Source organism: Schistocerca gregaria, chromosome X (assembly GCF_023897955.1).
Source record: "Schistocerca gregaria isolate iqSchGreg1 chromosome X, iqSchGreg1.2, whole genome shotgun sequence".
Classification (NCBI taxonomy): Eukaryota; Metazoa; Arthropoda; class Insecta; order Orthoptera; family Acrididae; genus Schistocerca; species Schistocerca gregaria.
Window position 1 is genome coordinate 687,502,341 of NC_064931.1, and position 21,782 is coordinate 687,524,122.

The window sequence follows — 21,782 nt, forward strand, 5'->3', positions numbered from 1 at the left end:
TTCAGAAATGGGAGACTCCAGTGGCTCCCATACCACCACTCCCTAACAGTTCCACGTCCATGGAAGAAGTGGAGATTCTGTCATCCCCTGAGGACCTAGAGCTCACCGACGCCTCAGAAGCAATGGTACTGGATACGAGCACTCAGCTGGTGGTGACAGTTGACCCTGAGGCGTAATCTGCCTCTTTGGTCCCTTCATGCCTTCCCAGACAGCAAAAAGTGCCATCATCTAGTGGAATTGTGGTGGCTTTTTCTCCCACCTGGCTAAGTTTCAACAGCTCTTAAACATTACACCTGCTTTTTGCACTGCACTTCAGGAAACCTGGTTTCCCACAATGCAGACCCCCCACCCTTCATGGCAACTCAACCTTTGCCTCCTCAGTACAGGTGCCCACAGTGTGGCACATAGCACATACTCAGCCATTGAGCTATCCATTTGCAGTCCTGGCCCTCTCCCATCCATCCATCAGAGAGATCATGAAGACTTTTGTGGTAGTGATCACTTTCCACTCTTTCTGCCCCTCCCTCAGCATCACTCACCTAGACGCTTGCTCAGATTGGCTCTTAACAAGGCTGACTGGGATGCTTTCACCTCCGCTACCACTGTTGAATCTCTGTTGCATGGCAACATCAATGATGGGATCAACACCATCACTACTACTGTTGTTGCTGTTGCTGAATCGGCAATCCCTTGTTCCTCAAGTTGCCCTTGGTGGAAGTCAGTGCCTTGGTGATAGCTGGAAATCACTGCAGCCATTAGACCATAGGCGGGCTCTCCAATGTCATAAGAGCCACTTGTCCCTGGAGCACTTCATTGCCTTCAAATGACATAAGCAGGAACGTTTTGGATGATACATCTATGCCATTACAATATGAACCTCTCCTTCCCACTTTTGGACCAAACTCAGATGCCTTTACAGATATCAGACCCATGCAGGTATACCTGGAATTTCCACACATGGAGTTGTAGATGCTGATCCAGACGTAAAGAGAGAGTGTCTTGCCAAACATTATGCTCGCACCTCTGCGTCTGAGAATTACTGCCTGCCTTTCATCTCCTAAAACAGCAGGTGGAACAACAACACTTATGTTTTGCTCTGCGCCACTCTGATCCATATAATGATTCTTTTAGTGAGTGGGAATTTCTCTGTGTCCTTGCCAATTGTCGTGACAGGTCCCTTAGACCAGACCACATCCATTCCCAAATGATTAAACATCTCTCAGTGGACTACCAGCACCACCTCCTAGCTGTCTTCAACCATATCTGGAGCGACGGTGAATTCTCATTGCAGTGGTGAGAAAGTATCATCGTTTCAGTGCTAAAATCTAGTAAGAATCCACTAGACGTAGATAGCTATCGTCCTATCGTTATGCGCAAGCTCTTTGCACGGATGGTGAGGCAGTAGTTGTGTTGACTCTTTGAGTCTCTGGGCTTCTGGCTCCATCCCAGGGCAATATTCGCCAAGATCACTCTACCATTGACAACTTGGTCTACTCGGTGTCTGCCATCCAAACGGCCTTTTCTTGGCATCAACACCTTATTGCCATCTTTTTTGACCTGACGAAAGCCTATGATAGCACTTGGCAGCACCACATCCTCACTACTCTGCATGAGTGGGGTCTCTGGAGCCTGCTCCTAATTTCCTCTGGGAACTTTTTATCGCTCCACATTTCCAGAGTTCATGTCGGTGCTTCACAGAGTTTGCCCCACATCCAAGAGAATGGGTTTCCAGGAGGCTCTGTACTGAGCATTCCACTTTTTAAAATTGCCATTAATGGTCTTTGCAGCAGCAGTGGGATCCTCAGGATCCCCTTTCTTATATGTTGACGATTTTTGTATTTCCTTCCGCTCCTCTTCTACTGACATGCCATGAAGCGTAGTACGTCATCTCTTGCTGGTGGTCTGCCGCCAGCAGCCTCTAAGCGGCAAAGTCTACCTTCAGTGCTAAGAAATATGACCCCAAATCGTTCCCCTGCCTGGCCACACCATGGGAGGAACACCAGGCCAAGGATGGCAGTGAAGCTTATTCGCCCCAGTACCTTGTATGTACGAGAGTTGATGGGGAATCTCACATGTACATGAAGCCTCAATTTTTTGTGGAGCATTTGGAGGGCATGTTTGGGGAAGTGGAGGGTTTGACCAAAATGCTCTTTGGGTCAATCACGGATTTTACTTGCTTGTAACAAGTTGTAGGATGTTTCTGTTACCATCACACTCCATAAGGGCTTAAATACGGTCCACCCACAGAGGTTCATCTCCCGCATTGGTGGTCCAGGTCAAGGTTTCCAATTGCAACTCGTGTCCGATCCCTTCTTTCCGAATTGGAGTCCATGTCTTTACCATGTGTACTTGAGGTCCATTCACATACACCTCCATGGTGTACACCAAGGCTGCGACTTTGCCTGGACCTTTTACATGGCCCTAAGGACTCAGTTAACCCCGCAGCTCTCCGCTGCCACTTTCTCTCGATTCTTGACATGTACCGAGGCCATGAAGTGATTTACACCGACGGCTCGATGGCTGATGCTCATGTTGGCTTTGTGTATGTCCATGGAGGGCATATTGAACAGCATTCCTTCCCTGATGGGTGCAGTGTTTTTACGGCCGAGCTGTGGTGACTATATCTTGGGCTCTTGAGCACTTCTGTTCATGCTCTGGGGAGTTGTTTCTTCTGTGTACTGACCCTTTGAGCAGCCTGAAAGCTATTGACCAGTGCTACCCTCATCATCCTTTGGTAGCGACCATCCAGGAGTCCATCTATGTCCTGGAACGGTCCAGTCGTTCAGTGGTGTTTGTCTGGAACTCAGGTCATGTCGGAATCCCAGGCAACAAACTTGGCGACAGGCTGACCAAACAGGCCACGCGGAAACTGTTTATGGAGATCGCTTTTCTGCAACTGACCTGCATTCAGTTTTTTGCGGCTTTAGGAGAAGAAATGGCATAACCTTGGCACGCACAACAAACTGCGTACCATTAAGGAAACTACAAATGTGCAGCAGTCCTCATGCGGGCCAGCCGGCTCTGCATTGGCCATGCTTGGGTGACACATGGCTACCTCCTGTGCTATGATGACCCACCTCAATGGCAGTGTGGCACCTGGCTGACAATGGCCCATATCTTGCTGAGTTGTCCTTCTTTGCCTGCCCTGCGATGGACTCTTCAGTTACTGGACTCATTGCCATTAATTCTAGTTGAAAACACCTCATCGGCTAATTTAGTTCTGTGTTTTATACACGAGGGTTATTTTTATCATTCTGTATAAGTTTCAGTGCATGTCCTTTGTCCCTTTGTGTTCTGCACTCTAATGCTTGTAGAGTGGATGTTTCAATGTGTCACAGAGTGGCTGGCTTTTCCTTTTTATTCTCATGGTCGTCTAGCCGCGGTCATCTGCTCTCTCGTTTTTACCTCTTCAACCTGTTTCTTGCTTCTCTCTGTGGTTTTCTTTTGTTATTGTGCTGTACATCGCCTTTCTATTCTTCTTTCCCTTGTGTAATTTTTTTTTTACCAGGAACAAGGGACCGCAGTTTGGCCCCTTGCAGTTTGGTCCCTTCCCCCTCCCCTCCCCCCCCCCCCCCCTTTTAAAACAAACAAACAGGATGGGCAACAATCTGAAGTTGTGTGCTGATGATGCTGTGATGTGCGGGAAGATGTCGAAGTCGAGTGATAGTAGGAGGATAAAGGTGTCTTGGACAAAATTTCTAGTTGGTGTGATGGTGATGAATAGCAGCTAGTTCCAAATGTAGAGAAATGTAAATTAATGCAGATGAATAAGAAATGTTCAGGTACATCATTAGTAGTGTCGTGCTTCATGCAGTCATGTCGTCTAACTATCTGGACGTAGTGTTGCAGAGCGATATGAAATGGAATAAGCATGTGAGGATTGTGGTAGGGAAGGTGAATGATTAACTTTCGTCTCTTAGGCGAATTTTAGGAAAATGCAGTTCATTTTTAAGTGGAACCACATACAAGATGCTGGTTCGACCTGTTCTTGAGTACTACTTGAGTGATGGAATCTGCAAATGGCTGAATTGAAGGAAGACATTGAAGCAATTCAGATATTGCCTGGTTACCAGTGGGTTTGAACAACATGCAAGTCTTACCAAAATGCTTGGGGAAATCAAATGGGAATCCCTGGAGGTGAGGCGAGGATCTTTCTGAGGAACACTATTGACAAAATTTAGAGAACTGGCATTTGAAGCTGACTGCAGGGCAATTATACTGCTGCCAACATACATTTCGCAGAAGGACCATGAAGATAAGGGATGAGAAATTAGAGATCATATGAAGGAATATAGACAGTTGTATTTTGCTTGCTTCATTTGCAAGTTGAACAGGAAAGGGAATGACGAGTAGTAGTACAGGTAGCCTCCACCACGCACCTATCATGTCTGTAGATGTAGATATAGGTGTAGATCCACATGTATGCTCATCTACAGGGTGAAATTAGGTCTTGAGAGGTGGTTTCTGTGGTCCTCAGATTATATGAATGTGTTGTTCGTGTGAAGCACTGCGGATGTGGATATCAGTAGACTCAAGCACAAACTCTGTTAATAGTGCACTTTATATTTCCCTATGACTGGCTGAAGGGATTTCTGAGTCCGCTATGCTGTTTGTCACTAACTGGGTCAACAAAATAACTAGAAGAAAATTATAACACAGAGAATCATGGGCACAAATTTTAGGTGACACTGGATCAAATTTCAATGAACAGTGCAATCATCAACTCTGAGTATGATACCAAGAAATGTATTTCTTAATTATATAACTTATTCAAACCATACCATAATAATAGTACAAGTGTGAAAATGTAAAACAATTTTCTAAAAATTTACTTTATTTATGTTATAAGTGATTTCTATTTGTGAGATGTTTTGGAGTGATAAAGACACTAGCTTTAAATGAAAAATTCTTGGGTTGAACATCATCTAAGGCTCCCCACATTAAAATTTTCCATGATTTCTAAAAATCAATTAGAGCTAATGCCATAATAGCCTGGCTATTCATATTATGGAAGCTCGTTCCTATGCCATAGAATACAAACTTGCACTGATTTGTGCCTGAAACATTTATTTCAATTCCTGTACAACATTACCACCTCTCTGAAGAGGGGAGATGGAGGATATGTCTTTCCTATATGGTTTTTCACTATTAATACATTCACTATTGTTTGTCAGAAGTTTGCACGTCTAAGTGCCACTAAATGTTGTAAACTATTTTGCCAAGAATTGTACAGCTTCCTTAAAGGCCAACATTGTTCAGAGTTCCCACTTTATTGAAAATTATTTTGTTATATTTACTTATTTTCAGGACATCGCATACACATTTAAGTGTAGTAAATCTCATGTAGACATTTGCCTCTACTTTTTGGGGCAGTGACGGCTCATGTGTAGTCATTTTTTGTTCCTTGGGACCTGCAGTGCAAAGTTTGTCTTGTAGTGACATGATTACAGTAATGATATATGAACTACAATGCTGTTTATATGAGTTTTATTGTATAAATCACAACGAGTTCATTTTGGCGTAGTGCCATCGTACAGTGTTCTGTAAATACATTAACAGGAGATAGTCTTGATACTGTAAACTTTAACTATGATAATAAAAGTATTATACATTCAACTGGTGTTTCTTCCTTTCATGTAGTGGTTTTCTGCCTTGTATAGTAATATCAGGGTTGCCATATGCTGTCTGTGTAGGAATTTGTGCTTAGACATTGTTTGGGTGTTCATTGTAGACATACTGTTATATCTAATTTTTAGATATACATTAGCCAGTTTTTGTGCGTTAGTTTCCCTCTTGACAGTGTGAATGTCAGTGGAGCAGTGATATTACATGTTTACATAGTTACCACTTAGAAGTAGGTAATGTGCAGAAATGTAATATTGTTAATCCACAGTCACCCAAACTGCCAAGAGGGAAAATAATGAACAAAAATGAACAAATCTATATCTAAACATCAGATATAATGGCACCTCTACAATGAACGTCCCAGCAATGTCTAAATACAAATTCCAGCCAAGACAGCATATGGCAGCATCGATATTTCTCATATTGTAAAAACACCAGTCAAATGTACACTACCTCTGTAATCATAGTTACAATTTACAATGTCAAGACTCTCACCTATTAATGTATTTACAGAACACCTGATGATGGCGATATGCTGAAATGAGCTCATTGTAATTTATGCAATAAAACTCATATAAAGAGCAATGTAACTGGTGTATCATCATTGTAATCATTTTCAATTAATAGTCAATTGCTCTACTGGAAGATAATCTTTAGGTATGGCAAATGTGATAATACATATGAGAAACTGGTATATTGTTGCTCTGCACTAGCTTATTTATATGCGTATATCTGTATCGTGCTATTACTATAAGTAGGACATTGAGATAATGATTATAAGGACTAAGGTTTAATTTCAGTTATATTTATTCCACCTTAAACATGCAAACTTGACTCATTCCATAATATTAATGCTAAGAATGATTTTTTGTGTCTCTCTTCTTGTTTTAGTCAATATCCTTAGGTCTTAATAGGGCTGGTTTGGATTGTAAGGTATTATTTGATTTAGGCACCACCAGTGTGTGATACAGTGCACAACTGGTACAGCTTTGATGCCACCAGTTTAGTGAAATAGACACTATTTTATACTACTCAGGCATGTAGTACAAAATTTAAAAAAATGTGTTTGTGAGAAATCACGTCTGATTGAATCTCCTGAACTGCTTCACATCAGTCCATAGCTTCTCGGTAACATTTAAGTCATATCCTTACTGGACAATTGAGGAGCTCAGTTTCAGTAAACAGGCCATACTTTGGTTGCAGGTGTTGATGTGTTGAGGGAGCATGCTGCAATTGGATCACATCCAGTGGACATTGTTCCCTGACATTGGATAATATTACATGCATCTCGCTGTAGCTCCCTTGAACTATACCTCACTCTGTCATGCCACAGAATTGTGTTACATGCTCTAATACAAATGTTCTGATCTCAAAGCCCACATGGCAGTTAAATGAATCTTTGCATGTGGTTACAACTAGTGAATGATCTTCTCTCTTCTTCAAAACATGTGAATCAGATGGCAATCATCGAAAGCTTGGGATTTTATCAAATGCAGCAAGTTTACTGAAATCTTTTTATCCAAGGACTCCATATCATGTCTGGGCAACTACTTAAACCATCTCACTGCTTTATTTGGTGCTGTGTTATAAGCCTATGCTACTTATTTTATACTGAATACAAAGACAAGCAAGCTGAAAGAAATTGTGTGTTCCAACATCAATGTATGTGTGTAACATTTACCCCTTTATGATTTCGTATCTGCATTTAGTAGATTTTAAGCATAATTTTACAGTACTTATTCGTTTTTATTTGCAGATACCAAGCAATGATTTATCTGAAACACTCTATGAAGTCATGAAAATTGAGAGTAGTGGAAATTTTGATGAGACACGAAGGATTCCAGCTTTAACTCTTGCTTATCTAACGAGTTCTCCAGCCATTCCAGACTTAGATAATTTGACTCCAAGCAATGAAGAATTGTCAGGTATTAAATGCACACAGGTTTATATTAGATATTTCATTACTTTCTTAACCATTTCATTTTTATATCAGTTCTAGGATTTGTTACAAATCAGTCAGACACTTTAATATCTACACAAGTCAATCCACAGTTTTTTTTTTTTTTTTAAATAATATCTCATTTGCCAATAGCAGATGTGCACAAGTGATGGACTCAATCTTAAAGAAAAGATACTTCTCCGTAGTATTTCAAATTATGTTTTAACTCAGTCGTGTCATTATTCATCAAAATCTATTAAGGAAGGAAGCTGCACTAGACAAATAACTTGAGAAAAGAAGTTGAAAACTCCTGAGAATGCTATATAAAAGCATGATTTTTAAGGTTGTCATTTATATTAACCCAGATTTTTTTGTCAGTTTTTTTCTGTCAGTCTTTCACATTATTTTCAGTCTGTTTCTCTATTTCCATGCATGGTGATAAAAGTCTCAAGTTTTGTTTTGCATTCAGCTGCTGTTTATGTAGACCATTTTCATTTTTATTCTCTTCTTCACTGCTTCTGTTGTGTGTTTTAATAGAGTCCTTGCAATACATTTCATACATGTATTGTTCTCATAACACTGTTTAACATGTGTGTAACTTTTTCCACCTCTTCTGCCTGCTAAAGTATGACACAAATCTTGATGATGACATTTGCCTTTCTAAATTTGTGATGAAAATTACAGCAAACAAATTCTTAAGTTATTAATTAGCACTTTTCTTCTAACAGTTGTTGTTTTAACCTGGAAAAATAATCATTTTTTCACTATGAAAAGCATACAGCTCATTGATGAACAGAATACCTGTACATTTCTTTGATTTGCATCCGATCTCATCTCATCGCATTCCATTCTTCGCACCATGTATGCTACACATGGTGTGTTCCATCAGCCACATAAGTTTTCATGTTTTGAATGAGTGCTATTAACACATAATTTGATATAAATTGTGTCCTCTACTTGCCTTCTACAGTTCTGCTGTCCTGGTCTTATAATGCTAGTGAGTTAATGAAAACATGTTGATTTCTCTACCTGTCTGTTCGTATAGTTGTTTTAGTGGATTATAAGGTGTTGTGTATTTTCCCCCCATCACATCAGTTTACCTGCATTGTTTAGATTACTTGACAAACAGAAGCAATATGAGAAAAGAAAGCTTTTTTTTACCATTGTATCAAATTTGCTGAGTTGTTTCCAGCTTATAAGCTGCTTTTTTGCCTTTGAAGAGAGAAATCTTACTGAAAATGCACTCAGCTAAATACTTTAGTGTTGTGAGGTAATAAATAGAAAACATTCTGGCATTCCTTTTGCTAGGGTAAAACCTATCATTGTAGTTACTGGTTTTCTTTGGAATCTTTCATCTCAGAAAAACTATCAGGGTGGTAATAGGAAACTCAAAATTGGGGAAGCAGCTTACCTCCTAACTACTGTGTTTGGTTTATACTTTACCACAATTTTGTTTTCACAATTTACTCCATTTTGTAATTCAGTTTTATGCATTTCTTCATGTCCATTTCAGTTTGACCATTATTCGCAACCAATACTTTTCTCATACTATAGCCTATACCTATCTTCTCCTTGGAATACCTTTTCCTGGATCATTTGTTGTTCCTTAAAAACAGTTTTGTAAATACTAAATGATAATTTTGATATATGGAATTGCTCTTGGACTTTCATGTTCTAGATGGAAACTTCATTGTGTATTTATCATTCTTTAACTCTGGAACTTGTATTCTGCTGTCATATTTTGTTGTGAATTACTCCTCATCTAAACTTTCATGCTGTCCACTACTACCTGTTTTCCAAGTTATTAAGATATTTTTGTGCTCCTATTGGAGTAAAAGTTAGTTTTTATACTTTTTCATATGCCCTGTGTGTTGTGAGTGTGTGTATCTGTTATATGGGCATCTTTTAATTTCAGCTCTCATACAATAGCCTTTCTGTTATTGGTATTGCAGATTCCTCTCCCTGGTTATATCTTTGTAGTGGCTTTTAACACATGATCAAGAAGAATAATTTTTCTGTTGGTGTCTGCTTTGTTGCATTTCTTGAATATTCATGTACAGCTGTAAATGATACGCATATATTTATTTTTGAACAAATTTGAAATTTACTTGTTTAATGCTCTCACTGTTGGAAAAAAGACAGCTGAGAAAAAAGGGAAAAATACGTGTCCTTGGTTGTAGATGATATTATTTCATCTTTACAATAGAAATGTATGTTGCTATAAAATTACAGTAATAACTTTTATATAGTCGTTTAAATGGTGTATAATGTATTTTCATTACAATTAAATAACGCAGTACTTCGTAAAATTTGCAGATGGTGATGAGCCATTGCTAAGTGGCACTGGTTCAGTGTCTAAAGACTGTTCAGAGGTTGAACTGGAATCGTGGGCAGAAGTGCTTCTACGGTGGAGCAGTACAAATCAGCGTCCACGTCAGTTAGCAGCTTTAGTACGTGCTGGAATACCAGAAGCTCTTAGGGGAGAGGTGTGGCAACGCTTAGCTTGCTGTGACACTGACACTGCTACAATGGATACTTACCGTATTCTTATTACAAAGGTAACAATCATCACACTTCAAGGCACTGAATAATTATTTTACAGTGATATAACTTGATAATAGCTGTTTAAATTAATGATAAATTACTGTATATTTTTTTGTAACAGCTAGTAAATGTGAAGTACTTAGATTATAAACAGCCTAATAAAAGTGTACATGAAACTGTTAAAGTTCAAAGTCATAAACTTTAATTCTGAAGCTAGATTATAGAGCAACATTGCTTGTATTTTATATTTTCTTTCTCTTTTGCTGACTGAATTATTTTAGCTCGTTCATACTGTCATCTTTGATATTTAATTTTGATTTGATCTATTACATTATAGACAAAATGCAGCCTTTCTCTCCCTAGCAGTTGGTTTAACTTTAATGTAGTTCCAGCATCCCATGTTTCGTTCCTTTTTTCATTTTGTTACTAACATTGGTTTGCCAACATCCTCCCTAGCTCTCACAAGGGCATGGTGCAATAAGACATGTCAAAACATACCCTGAAATTTTTTACACAGGAAGAAGACAAAAAAAGAAATACACTGCCAAAATTTTAGCTGCTAAGAGGCACTGCAAGTATGTCGCAAAAAATGTTGACTATACACATTTTTACCATGCGAAGAACAGCTTATAACAGCAGTTTGTACAGCCCTGCCCACCTAGTGTGCGACTTTGCAAATCACTCACACTGTGTTGCATATCGGAATCATCCAGAATTCACAGACACCAATTTTAAGCACCTAAAGCCTGGTTTACAATGGAGAGAATGGTAGCAAACACCTGTGAAGGAGCATTTGCAGAAAATTCACTACCATTCATTTGCATATGGGTAGAATCATTTATACTAGAGTGAGCGGAAGAGAACACGAGGTAGCGAACATTGCCTATGAACAGTGCATTGTTAGTTTTTGGAGCTAATATTCAGCATACAAGATACAACTCTATCTTGTTAGAGCCACAATGCGAAGCTTTGTTATTAAGTGAGGATTATTTTGCATAGCGAGTGCGCTGTTCTTGACAGAGTATGCAAAATGGCACAAGGAAGGAAGAATTTAAGCGTCCCAATTTGTATGGAAGTGTGACGTGTTACACAGAATTGCATCTCCATCTGTACTTAGCACCGGTCCAAAATTTTCCTTGAATTTCGGCTGTGATTTTTCTCTGGCTTCTCATTAGCATTGAGGGGAAATTTATAGACAGAACACTAATTACCGACATTGAGCACACAGCTATCGTTTCCACTATGCGTGTAAGGTCTAATGATCATATTCCCCCCCTCCCCCCTTCCGCCCCCCCCCCCCCCCCCCCAGAACAAAAATGGTCTAGTGGCAAACTGCATGCTTCATGATCCAGAGAGTGAGGGATCAAATCCTGTTCAGACCATAACTTTTTCATCATGATTTGTAACCAAGCATTCACGTCTCACTGATGTTGGAGTGGCCACGAAAGATATGTGGTTTGGATTCCCTGTTAAACTGCAGATATCCATTTTCTGATTAGGTAAGTTGGGAAGGTTAGGGACATGTGAGTAGCTGCAGTTGAAAGACCTGAAGAGGCCTACTAGGTACACCAGACAGAATTCTCTTGTGCTCATGCTTGTTCGCTCCAGTGAAAACCTGGCTTAAGCTATACAAACATTTTTTGAATAACTTCATATCAACAGTTCAGTTCTGGCACATGTAATCTGATAAAAGTGGCTATCAGAGAAAATAAAATCATCAGTGAGGACTTGGGAATTTGTTGAAATGAAATGTGTCTTGCAGTACTATATTTTATAACAATTCCTTTAGGCCATTCCTTATAATAATGTTTGAATGTTGTACATTTGACTATTGGTGAGACAGTTCTTTGCTTATTCCCTGTAGTCGTCACAAAAATGCAAAGTGTATTGAATGACCAGGCACATTGGTCAAAGGAAAAAGTGATGCAGTCAGACACTTCTCAGTAACCACTAGTTTCGTGTAGACAGAACTCGGATGGAGTCGGAAATGGTCCCAGTTGTTGTCTGCATATTGTGTTGCGTACCAGGCATACTTGATCAGATTCGTAAAGCATGGCAAAGAAAACTGGTAATGCACAAATGAATGGAGATTAAGAATACTGTTCTGTTGATAAACCTGAAATGCGAGAGAGGTGTCAGAAATTATGTTGTCTGATGATTTCCTCAAAAATGCTTTACACTGTTGAAAAAAATTCTTTATCGAGAGGTTGAATCTGTCTAGTAGTTCCAGGTGGAATCCACATAACATCTACAGATTTTTCGTCATCCTCTGCAAATACAAAGGTGTCATTATGTCCAGACCATGAACCCAACAAAAGCAATGCACTAGTTTCTGCAACTGGTAGGAATACGTTTCGAACGAAATGTTGAAAATTATTCTTTCCCAGTTTTTTAGTTATTGATGCGTCTATTACAAGATTTTTTGCAACTAAACAGTCCTTTTTTTATTTTTGGTCCTATTTTGCCTTATGGTTCTTGAAGACAGCTGCAGAAACAGTAAACCACTCATACTTATCACTGACATTATCGTATATGAATGTGTCATTGTATTCATTGATTGGGCAATGAACTGACCTTTTTTTTTTTTTTTGCCCTGAAATGATAAAGTGCGGCGTGCAAGCAGTTTTTTACAAAATCTGAATGATCAGCATGATAAACAGCAGTTGCAGGGATAACAGCAAGTTTCGTCATTACATCAGCTATGAATTTCTGTAAAGCATTGTCTATCACTGGCAGCTGCTCTACACATTTATATGATGCAAACTGGGTAATTTTGTGACTTCTTATTCTGTACAATTTTTTGAACCTGCATAACCAGCCTCGAAATTAGCAGTGTTCATTCAGATGCAACTCTGAGGACCCAGTCTCGTAGATCTCCATTGGTAACGGTGCATAGCCTCTCATGAGCAGTTCTGAGTCTTTTAAACAGTTTTTCATTCAGATAGTTTTTGGTTTCTGTTTAGTGCACATTTCTTACTTCATGTTATTCATTCTTCCATTTGCACAGTTCACACTCCGATTTTATGAAATGGAAACACCTTTGCACACTACGTGACTTCAAGCATTTTTTCCCTCCTCCTTTTAACCAATATTTCTTTGCCTTTTCTTTGTCACTGAAAGCTATTGCAGTACATTTTTTTAAGGTATTCTTCTGTTACTGGCACAATTGATGTTGTCTGAACCACAGTTCATAGAATCATCACAGTTATTTCCTATTTCTTCTAACGTATCCACAATTTCAAATGAAATGTCGGTATCATTCAAATGAATGTCAAGGAAGTCTAGTAACAAGTGACACATGTTTGTCCTGAGGAGAAGTAGGTGATTTCAGCTGGAAACCATGTTCATATTTCATCATTGCTAAATTGAGAATCTTAATTGGATTCCACATTACTATTAACAGCCATGCTTTACAAAAGCACAGTAAATATTAATTCAGCTTTATATGTAGTGTCAGTACTTACCAATACTGCAAAAAGCAACTGACAATATGTAATAGATGTTACTTGAGTGACTGATTTGAAAGAATAGTAACCATGTAGTCTTGTATCAACGAACGGTAACCTGAAATATCCTGTACAAATTACGGTCAGGTTGTGTCGTGTTTCTTGTTTACAAATGTACTGCCGACCTTGGCTCTCGGCTGTGTGTGTGCCTAGTTGCGCATGCGCATTTGCTACAGCCCCAGTAGGGATGTACATTTCTACCGCTGCCTGGCGTGCTACAAATTTGTAAATTTTCAGCTGAGATATATATATATATTACTCCAAATCCCATGCCACTTTCCTTGACGTTGACCTCCATCTGTCCAATGGCCAGCTTCACACATCCGTCCACATCAAACCCACCAACAAGCAACAGTACCTCCATTATGACAGCTGCCACCCATTCCATATCAAACGGTCCCTTCCCTACAGCCTAGGCCTTCGTGGCAAATGAATCTGCTCCAGTCCTGAATCCCTGGACCATTACACCAACAACCTGAAAACAGCTTTCGCATCCCGCAACTACCCTCCCGACCTGGTACAGAAGCAGATAACCAGAGCCACTTCCTCAACCCCTCAAACCCAGAACCTCTCACAGAAGTACCCCAAAAGTTCCCCACTTGTGACAGGATACTTCCCGGGACTGGATCAGACTCTGAATGTGGCTCTCCAGCAGGGATACGACTTCCTAAAAGCCTGTCCCAAAATGAGATCCATCCTTCATGAAATCCTCCCCACTCCACCAAGAGTGTCTTTCAGCCATCCACCTAACCTTCGTAACATCTTGGTTCATCACTATGAAATCCCCAAAGCACCTACCCTACCCTCTGGCTCCTACCCTTGCAACCGCTCCCGGTGTAAAACCTGTCCTATGCACCCTCCCACCACCATCTACTCCAGTCCTGTAACCCGGAAGGTATCCACGATCAAAGGCAGAGCCACGTGTGAAAGCACCCACATGATTTACCAACTGACCTGCCTACACTGTGACGCTTTCTATGTGGGACTGACCAGCAACAAACTGTCCATTCGCATGAATGGACACAGGCAGACAGTGTTTGTTGGTAATGAGGATCACCCTGTGACTAAACATGCCTTGGTGCACAGCCAACACATCTTGGCACAGTGTTACACCGTCCGAGTTATCTGGATACTTCCCACCAACACCAACCTATCCGAACTCTGGAGATGGGAACTTGCTCTTCAATATATCCTCTCTTCTCGTTATCCACCAGGCCTCAATCTCCGCTAATTTCAAGTTGCTGCCACTCATACCTCACCTGTCATTCAGCATCATCTTTGCCTCCACACTTCCGCCTTGACTTATATCTCTGCCCATACTCTTTGCCTTTAAATATGTCTGCTTGTGTCTGTGTATGTATGGATGGATATGTGTGTGTGTGTGTGTGTGTGTGTGTGTGTGTGTGTGTGTGTGTGTGTGTGTGTGTGTGTGTGTGTGTGTGTGTCTGTGTTTGTGTGTGCGCGCGCGCGCGCAAGTATATACCTATCCTTTTTTCCCCCTAAGGTAAGTCTTTCCGCTCCCGGGATTGGAATGACTCCTTACCCTCTCCCTTAAAACCCACATCCTTTCATCTTTCCTTTTCCTTCCTTCTTTCCTGACGAAGCAGCCGCCGGTTGCGAAAGCTCAAATTCTGTGTGTGTGTTTGTGTGTTTCTTTATTCATTGTGCGTATCTACCAGCGCTTTCCCGCTTGGTAAGTCTTGGAATCTTTGTTTTTAAGATATTTTTCCCATGTGGAAGTTTCTTTCTATATTAAAAACAAAGATACCAAGACTTACAAAGCGGGAAAGCACCGGTAGATAGGCACAATGAATAAAACACACAAACACACACACAGAATTTCGAGCTTTTGCAACCGGCAGCTGCTTCGTCAGGAAGGAGGGAAGGAAAAGGAAAGATGAAAGGATGTGGGTTTTAAGGGAGAGGGTAAGGAGTCATTCCAATCCCGGGAGCGGAAAGACTTACCTTAGGGGGAAAAAAGGATAGGTATATACTCGCGCGCGCGCACACACACACACACACACACACACACACTCATATATAGTGCCTCTTAGCAGCTAAAATTTTGCAGTGCATTTCTTTCGTTGTCTTCCTCCTGTGTAAAAATTTCAGTGTAGTATTTGACATGTCATATTGGACCATTCTCTTGTCAGTTGTAGTATATAGTGTTTCCATTTTCTCAATTTGTAAATTAATGTAATATAATTAATATGATATTGTAGTTTAATGAAATCCAACCAAAAACAATTCAGTTGGTGCTTACATGTGGTAGCCATAAATGCCCTACATCTGTTAAGTTTGTCAAAGTGAGACATAGTAGAATTGTGCTTGTATTTTTCAGTCTTTTTATTTTTATTTCAGTGGTTACAAATTTATACGACATGAAATATTGACAATCTAATTGCATGTTTGTGTAAATGGAAACCTAATTGAGGATCATTCATATTATTCTGTTTTTATTTTTGTTTGAATTAATACTTTCTGTATGCATTCATTCCTTGAATATTTGTTCACAATCCTTGTAGGATGTTACATGTCATGCTCATGATGATGTTCCATAAGCTGTAACTGTGCTGTGGGTGATGCTAATTTTTGAACAGCTCAAAGATCCCAGCCTGCAGTGGCTGGTGACTCAGGCATCGAAAAGTACTAGGTGAGATAGTTTCAAATCATGCAACCTATGTTTGAATGTCAGTATAGTGCCTGACAGATCAGATGACCATTCTACCAAAAGAAGTTGATGTCTACATGAGGGAACAAGTAAATCTTCCACTGCTGCAGCTTCTCGACTTTGATGAAAATACAAGGGGTAGTGAAAGAAAAATCATATATGTTGGATATTTCAATGGGTTTCAGAGTTGCAATCACCCGTCTCCCCCCCTCTTTAAAAAAGTGCAAAATGCCTGGAGGAGAAATAAAAAGCTATAGAAGCATGTGTGGCTTTAGGAAAGATAGATGTCACCTATAAGAAAATGAGGGAGACCTTTGGAGAAAAATGAAGCAACTGTATAAATATTAAGAACTCAGATGGCAAGCCAGTACTAAGAAAATAAAGGAAGGGTGGAAGGAATATGTAGAGGAGCTGTATAAGAGGAATAGACTTCAAGCCAACATTATAGAACAGTAAGAGGGAATAGATGAAGTTGCGATGAGATACATGATACTCCGAGAAGAATTTGAAAGAGCACTGAAAGACCTGAGATGAATTTTCCCTCAGAACTACTGAGATCCTGGAGAGAATGTGCCACGACAAAGCTATTCCATGTGGTATGTAATATACACTAGACAGGTGAAATATCAGCATACTTAAAAAAGACTGTAATAATTCCAATTCCAAAGAAGGCACATGCTGACAGGTGTGAATATTACTGAACCACCAGTTCAGTAAGTATGGTTACAAAACAGAGACACAAATTATTTAGAGAAGAATGGTAGAACTGGTAGAAGCTGAGCTTGGGGAAGATTAGTAGGAGACATGAGGCAGTATTGACATTACCACTTATGTTGGAAGACAGACTGAAGAAAGTCAAACAATTTTTATAGCATCTGTAGATTTAGAGAAAGCTTTTGACAATGTTGCAGTTGTAAGAGTCGAAGGACATGAAAGGGAAGCAGTATGCGAGAAGGGAGTGAGACAAGATTATATGCTGTCCCCAATATTATTCAGTCTGTAACTTGAGCAGAGGGAGTTTGAAGGGGGGGAGAGAAATAAAAATTGTAAGATATGGTAAGGATACAAGACCTCTGTCTGAGACTACAGAGGACATGGCAAATCGATTGAATGGAGTGGATGGTGTCTTGAAAAGAGTTAATAATATTAATAACAGCAAAAGTAAAGCAAGGGTAATGAAATGTAGTTGAATGAAATCAGGTGATGCTGAGGGAATTACATTGGGAACCAAGACTTTAAAATTGGTAGATGAGTTTTGCTATTCGAGCAGCAAAATAACTGATGATGGCAAAACTAGAGAGTGCATAAAGTGTCAACTGGCAATAAAAAGGAAAACATTTATGAAGAAGAAAAATTTGGTAATATCAAATAAAAACGTAAATATTATTAAGTCTTTTCTGGAGGTATTTATATGGAGTATAACCTTGTAAGTGTGTCAGATTTGTACTATAATCAGTTAACACAAGAAGAGAAAAGAAGTTTCTGAAATGTGATGCCAGAGAAGACTAGCAAACATTATATGATTAGATCTGATTACGAGTTAAGAGATACTGAATCAAACTGAGGAGAAAAGAAATTTATAGCACAACTTGATTAATAAAGAAACCAATTGAGAGGATAGATCCTGAGGCATCTACGAATTGTTAGTTTGGCAAGGGGGGGGGGGGGGGGGGGCGAATTATAATGGGAGACCAAGATTTGACTACAGTAAGCAGGTTCAAATGGATGTAAGTTGGACTATTTAGGCAGAGAAGGTGAGACTTTCATGGGATAGACTAGTGTGGAGAGTGGTATCAAACCAGCCTTCTGACTGAAGACCTCAACAACAGCAGTTACTGAATTGTTCCATTTGAATGTGTTATCAGTGTTAGAACTGAAATGTTTTGGGGATTGCACAGATACCTTATGGCACTCTTTTGCAAGTTGCACTTGTTTTTCCTTTTTCCTGTAAGTGTCTGTCTGTACATACATTATGTCAAAGACTCTTCTGTCTTGAATTTTCTGTTCATTCTTACTTCAGTCTTGTAGTGGATTTGAAATTTTTTACCTTTTGAGAGATGTAAAAGACTTAATGCTGTTGAAAATCGGTATCACTGAACTGTCGCATAACATAATGGCTTGTAAGAGATTATATAGGTGAATATAGATATCAAAATGCTTAGACAGTGTGTCATTACAAATATGTTACATCAAGTTGTAAGTAATATTTCATGCCACAACCAATTTTTTCAAGCAGTAATGATCACACCACTGCTTCTACACTTGCCATTTATTGCATTAACCATGGTAATTTTGTCCATTTCCCACCATTTCTGAACTTCTTGAAAATTTTCAGTAGTTCTTGTAATTTGTGCTGCAGCATTATAGACTTTTCCACCATATCTCCTTCATACATTGTATGTTATCATCTTAAGTACATTAGAAAAGTTGAACATGGGCTGAAAATTTTATTGGCCAATAATTGTTATTCTTGTTTCACCCATTGCATTGTATTTTTCTGGCTCATTATTTCATAAATATGTAATATAACTTTTTTATGCACTATTAAGGCTCTTGTTCTTTGGCCTTACTTTGCATGCAGTTTATGGTGTGCTCAAACTCTGCAACAACTATAAACTCTGTGACAGACTTTCACTGAGACCTAGACATTAGCCTTTTGTAGGTAATGCACTTACCATCTCAATCATGTGAACACATCTTGCAACCCAACTTAGTCACGAATCTGATAGTACTTGTCTCCTACCATTACAAACTCCACAGACATTGTTCTGGATACTTTGAAAGACTGGCACTCCTTGAGTTCAGAGGATGCAGGGGAAAATGTATTATCAATGGAAAAAAAGTATTTCTTTCCTTCTGACATCGCTGTTGAGTTTCTACACCATATCTTATCACATTGTCACCTTCAGTCAAAATGGAGCTATTCAATCTCTGTAACTCATCTGCCACACTACTATCACTGGAAGCTGTGATATTTCTTAGTCATCATATTTTGCATTAATCATACTTACAACAATAGGTCAGTACCAAGTAGAAAAGTCATTGAGTAGCAGATAAATACAGGATGACTCACATAAGTAGCACATTTTCATTTCGTTATTATGAGATGTAATGTATATTTATATGTATTTAACTCATGGATGTCTGTTCTACTAACACCGCCATTATTGCAAATTGAAACATAACTTTATTTCTTCAAAAGTGTGTCATACAAATGGCTTCCATCATTGGCAATACATTGCTGAAGACATTCGTGGACTCTCCTTGTAATATTCTCAATGACTTACTGAGAAATAACCTCTAGCTCTTCCCAGAGTGTCTCTTTCAACTCATCAGTATTGTTGAGCTGCTGGATAAAAACTTTGTTCATTAGACGATCTTGCAGAAAAAAGTAAGGGAATGAAAGATCAGGTCATCTTGTTGGACATGGGATATGAGTGAATCACAAGTAACAGATGCAGAAAGTGATGCCTCAGTGTAATCATTGCCCTATGGCTGTAGGCCTGTCTTCCTGAAACCATATACTGTATAGACGACAATGTTCCTGCAGCTGTGAAATGAAGAAATTGTAATCACGACTGTGTACTGTACAAAATTGACAATCACTGGCTGGCCGTCATTGTCTTTAAAAAATACAAGCGGCAAGACGCAGTCAATACCTTCGCTGCACAGTGCCGATGGTACTGTTATCTACGACTGTGCCTCTAAAGCGGAGTTATTGAACGCAGTTTTCTGAAATTCCTTCACCAAGGAAGACAAATGGAATATTCCAGAACTTGACACACAGACAGCTGCTAGCATGAGTTTCTTAGAAGTAGATACCTTAGGGGTTGCGAAGCAACTCAAATCGCATGATACGGGCAAGTCTTCAGGTCCAGATTGTATACCAATTAGGTTCCTTTCAGATTACGCTGATACAATAGCTCCTTACTTAGCACTCATATACAACCGCTCGCTCACCGATAGATCTGTACCTACAGATTGTAAAATTGCACAGGTCGCACCAGTGTTTAAGAAGGATAGTAGGAGTAATCTATCTAACTACAGACCTATATCATTGATGTCGGTTTGCAGTAGGGTTTTGGAGCATATACTGTATTCAAACATTATGAATCACCTCGAAGGAAACGATCTATTGATACGTAATCAGCATGGTTTCAAAAAACATCGCTCTTGTGCAATGCAGGTAGCTCTTTATTCACATGAAGTAATGGCCACTATTGACAGGGGATCTCAAGTTGATTCCGTATTTCTAGATTTCCGGAAAGCTTTTGACACCGTTCCTCACAAGCGACTTCTAATCAAGCTGCGGGCCTATGGGGTATCGTCTCAGTTGTGCGACTGGATTCGTGATTTCCTGTCGGGAAGGTCGCAGTTCGTAGTAATAGATGGCAAATCATCGAGTAAAACTGAAGTGATATCAGGTGTTCCCCAGGGAAGCGTCCTGGGACCTTTGCTGTTCCTGTTCTATATAAATGACCTGGGTGACAATCTGAGCAGTTCTCTTAGGTTGTTTGCTGATGATGCTGTAATTTACCGTCTAGTAAGGTCATCCGAAGACCAGTATCAGTTGCAAAGCGATTTAGAAAAGATTGCTGTATGGTGTGGCAGGTGGCAGTTGACGCTAAATAACGAAAAGTGTGAGGTGATCCACATGAGTTCCAAAAGAAATCCGTTGGAATTCGATTACTCGATAAATAGTACAGTTCTCAAGGCTGTCAATTCAACTAAGTACCTGTGTGTTAAAATTACGAACAACTTCAGCTGGAAAGATCACATAGATAATATTGCGGGGAAGGCGAGCCAAAGGTTGCATTTCATTGGTAGGACACTTAGAAGATGCAACAAGTCCACTAAAGAGACAGCTTACACTACACTCATTCGTCCTCTGTTAGAATATTGCTGTGCGGTGTGGGATCCTTACCAGGTGGGATTGACGGAGGACATCGAAAGGGTGCAAAAAATGGCAACTCGTTTTGTATTATCACGTAATAGGGGAGATAGTGTGGCAGATATGATACGCGAATTGGGATGGAAGTCATTACAGCAAAGACGTTTTTAGTCGCGGCGAGATCTTTTTACGAAATTTCAGTCACCAACTTTCTCTTTCGAATGCGAAAATATTTTGTTGAGCCCAACCTACATAGGTAGGAATGATCATCAAAATAAAATACAAGAAATCAGAGCTCGAACAGAAAGGTTTAGGTGTTCGTTTTTCCCGCGCGCTGTTAGGGAGTGGGATGGTAGAGAGATAGTATGATTGTGGTTCGATGAACCCTCTGCCTAGCACTTAAATGTGAATTGCAGAGTAGTCATGTAGATGTAGACGTAAAAAAAATGTGGCCCAGTGACTCAAATATAACTTTCAACAGCACACCAGGCAATGATCTATGCAGTATCCTGAACGTTATCATGAATGAGCTGCACTTTTGTGTCTGACTAATATCAGAAGATTTATTGATTGAGAAATCCATGCAGATGAAAGTTTGCCTCATCA

At 39.6% G+C, this 21,782-nt stretch overlaps 1 protein-coding gene across 2 annotated transcripts in view; it reads left to right on the forward strand.

Moving 5' to 3' along the window:
• LOC126297736 (rab GTPase-activating protein 1-like) overlaps positions 1-21,782 on the forward strand; it is a 153,683-nt gene that overhangs the window by 52,116 nt on the left and 79,785 nt on the right. For both annotated transcript variants that reach the window (XM_049988884.1, XM_049988883.1), the window contains exons 8-9: positions 7,382-7,550; positions 9,881-10,122. In XM_049988884.1, coding sequence (XP_049844841.1) covers positions 7,382-7,550; positions 9,881-10,122 — 411 coding nt within the window. The remainder of the gene's footprint in view (positions 1-7,381; positions 7,551-9,880; positions 10,123-21,782) is intronic.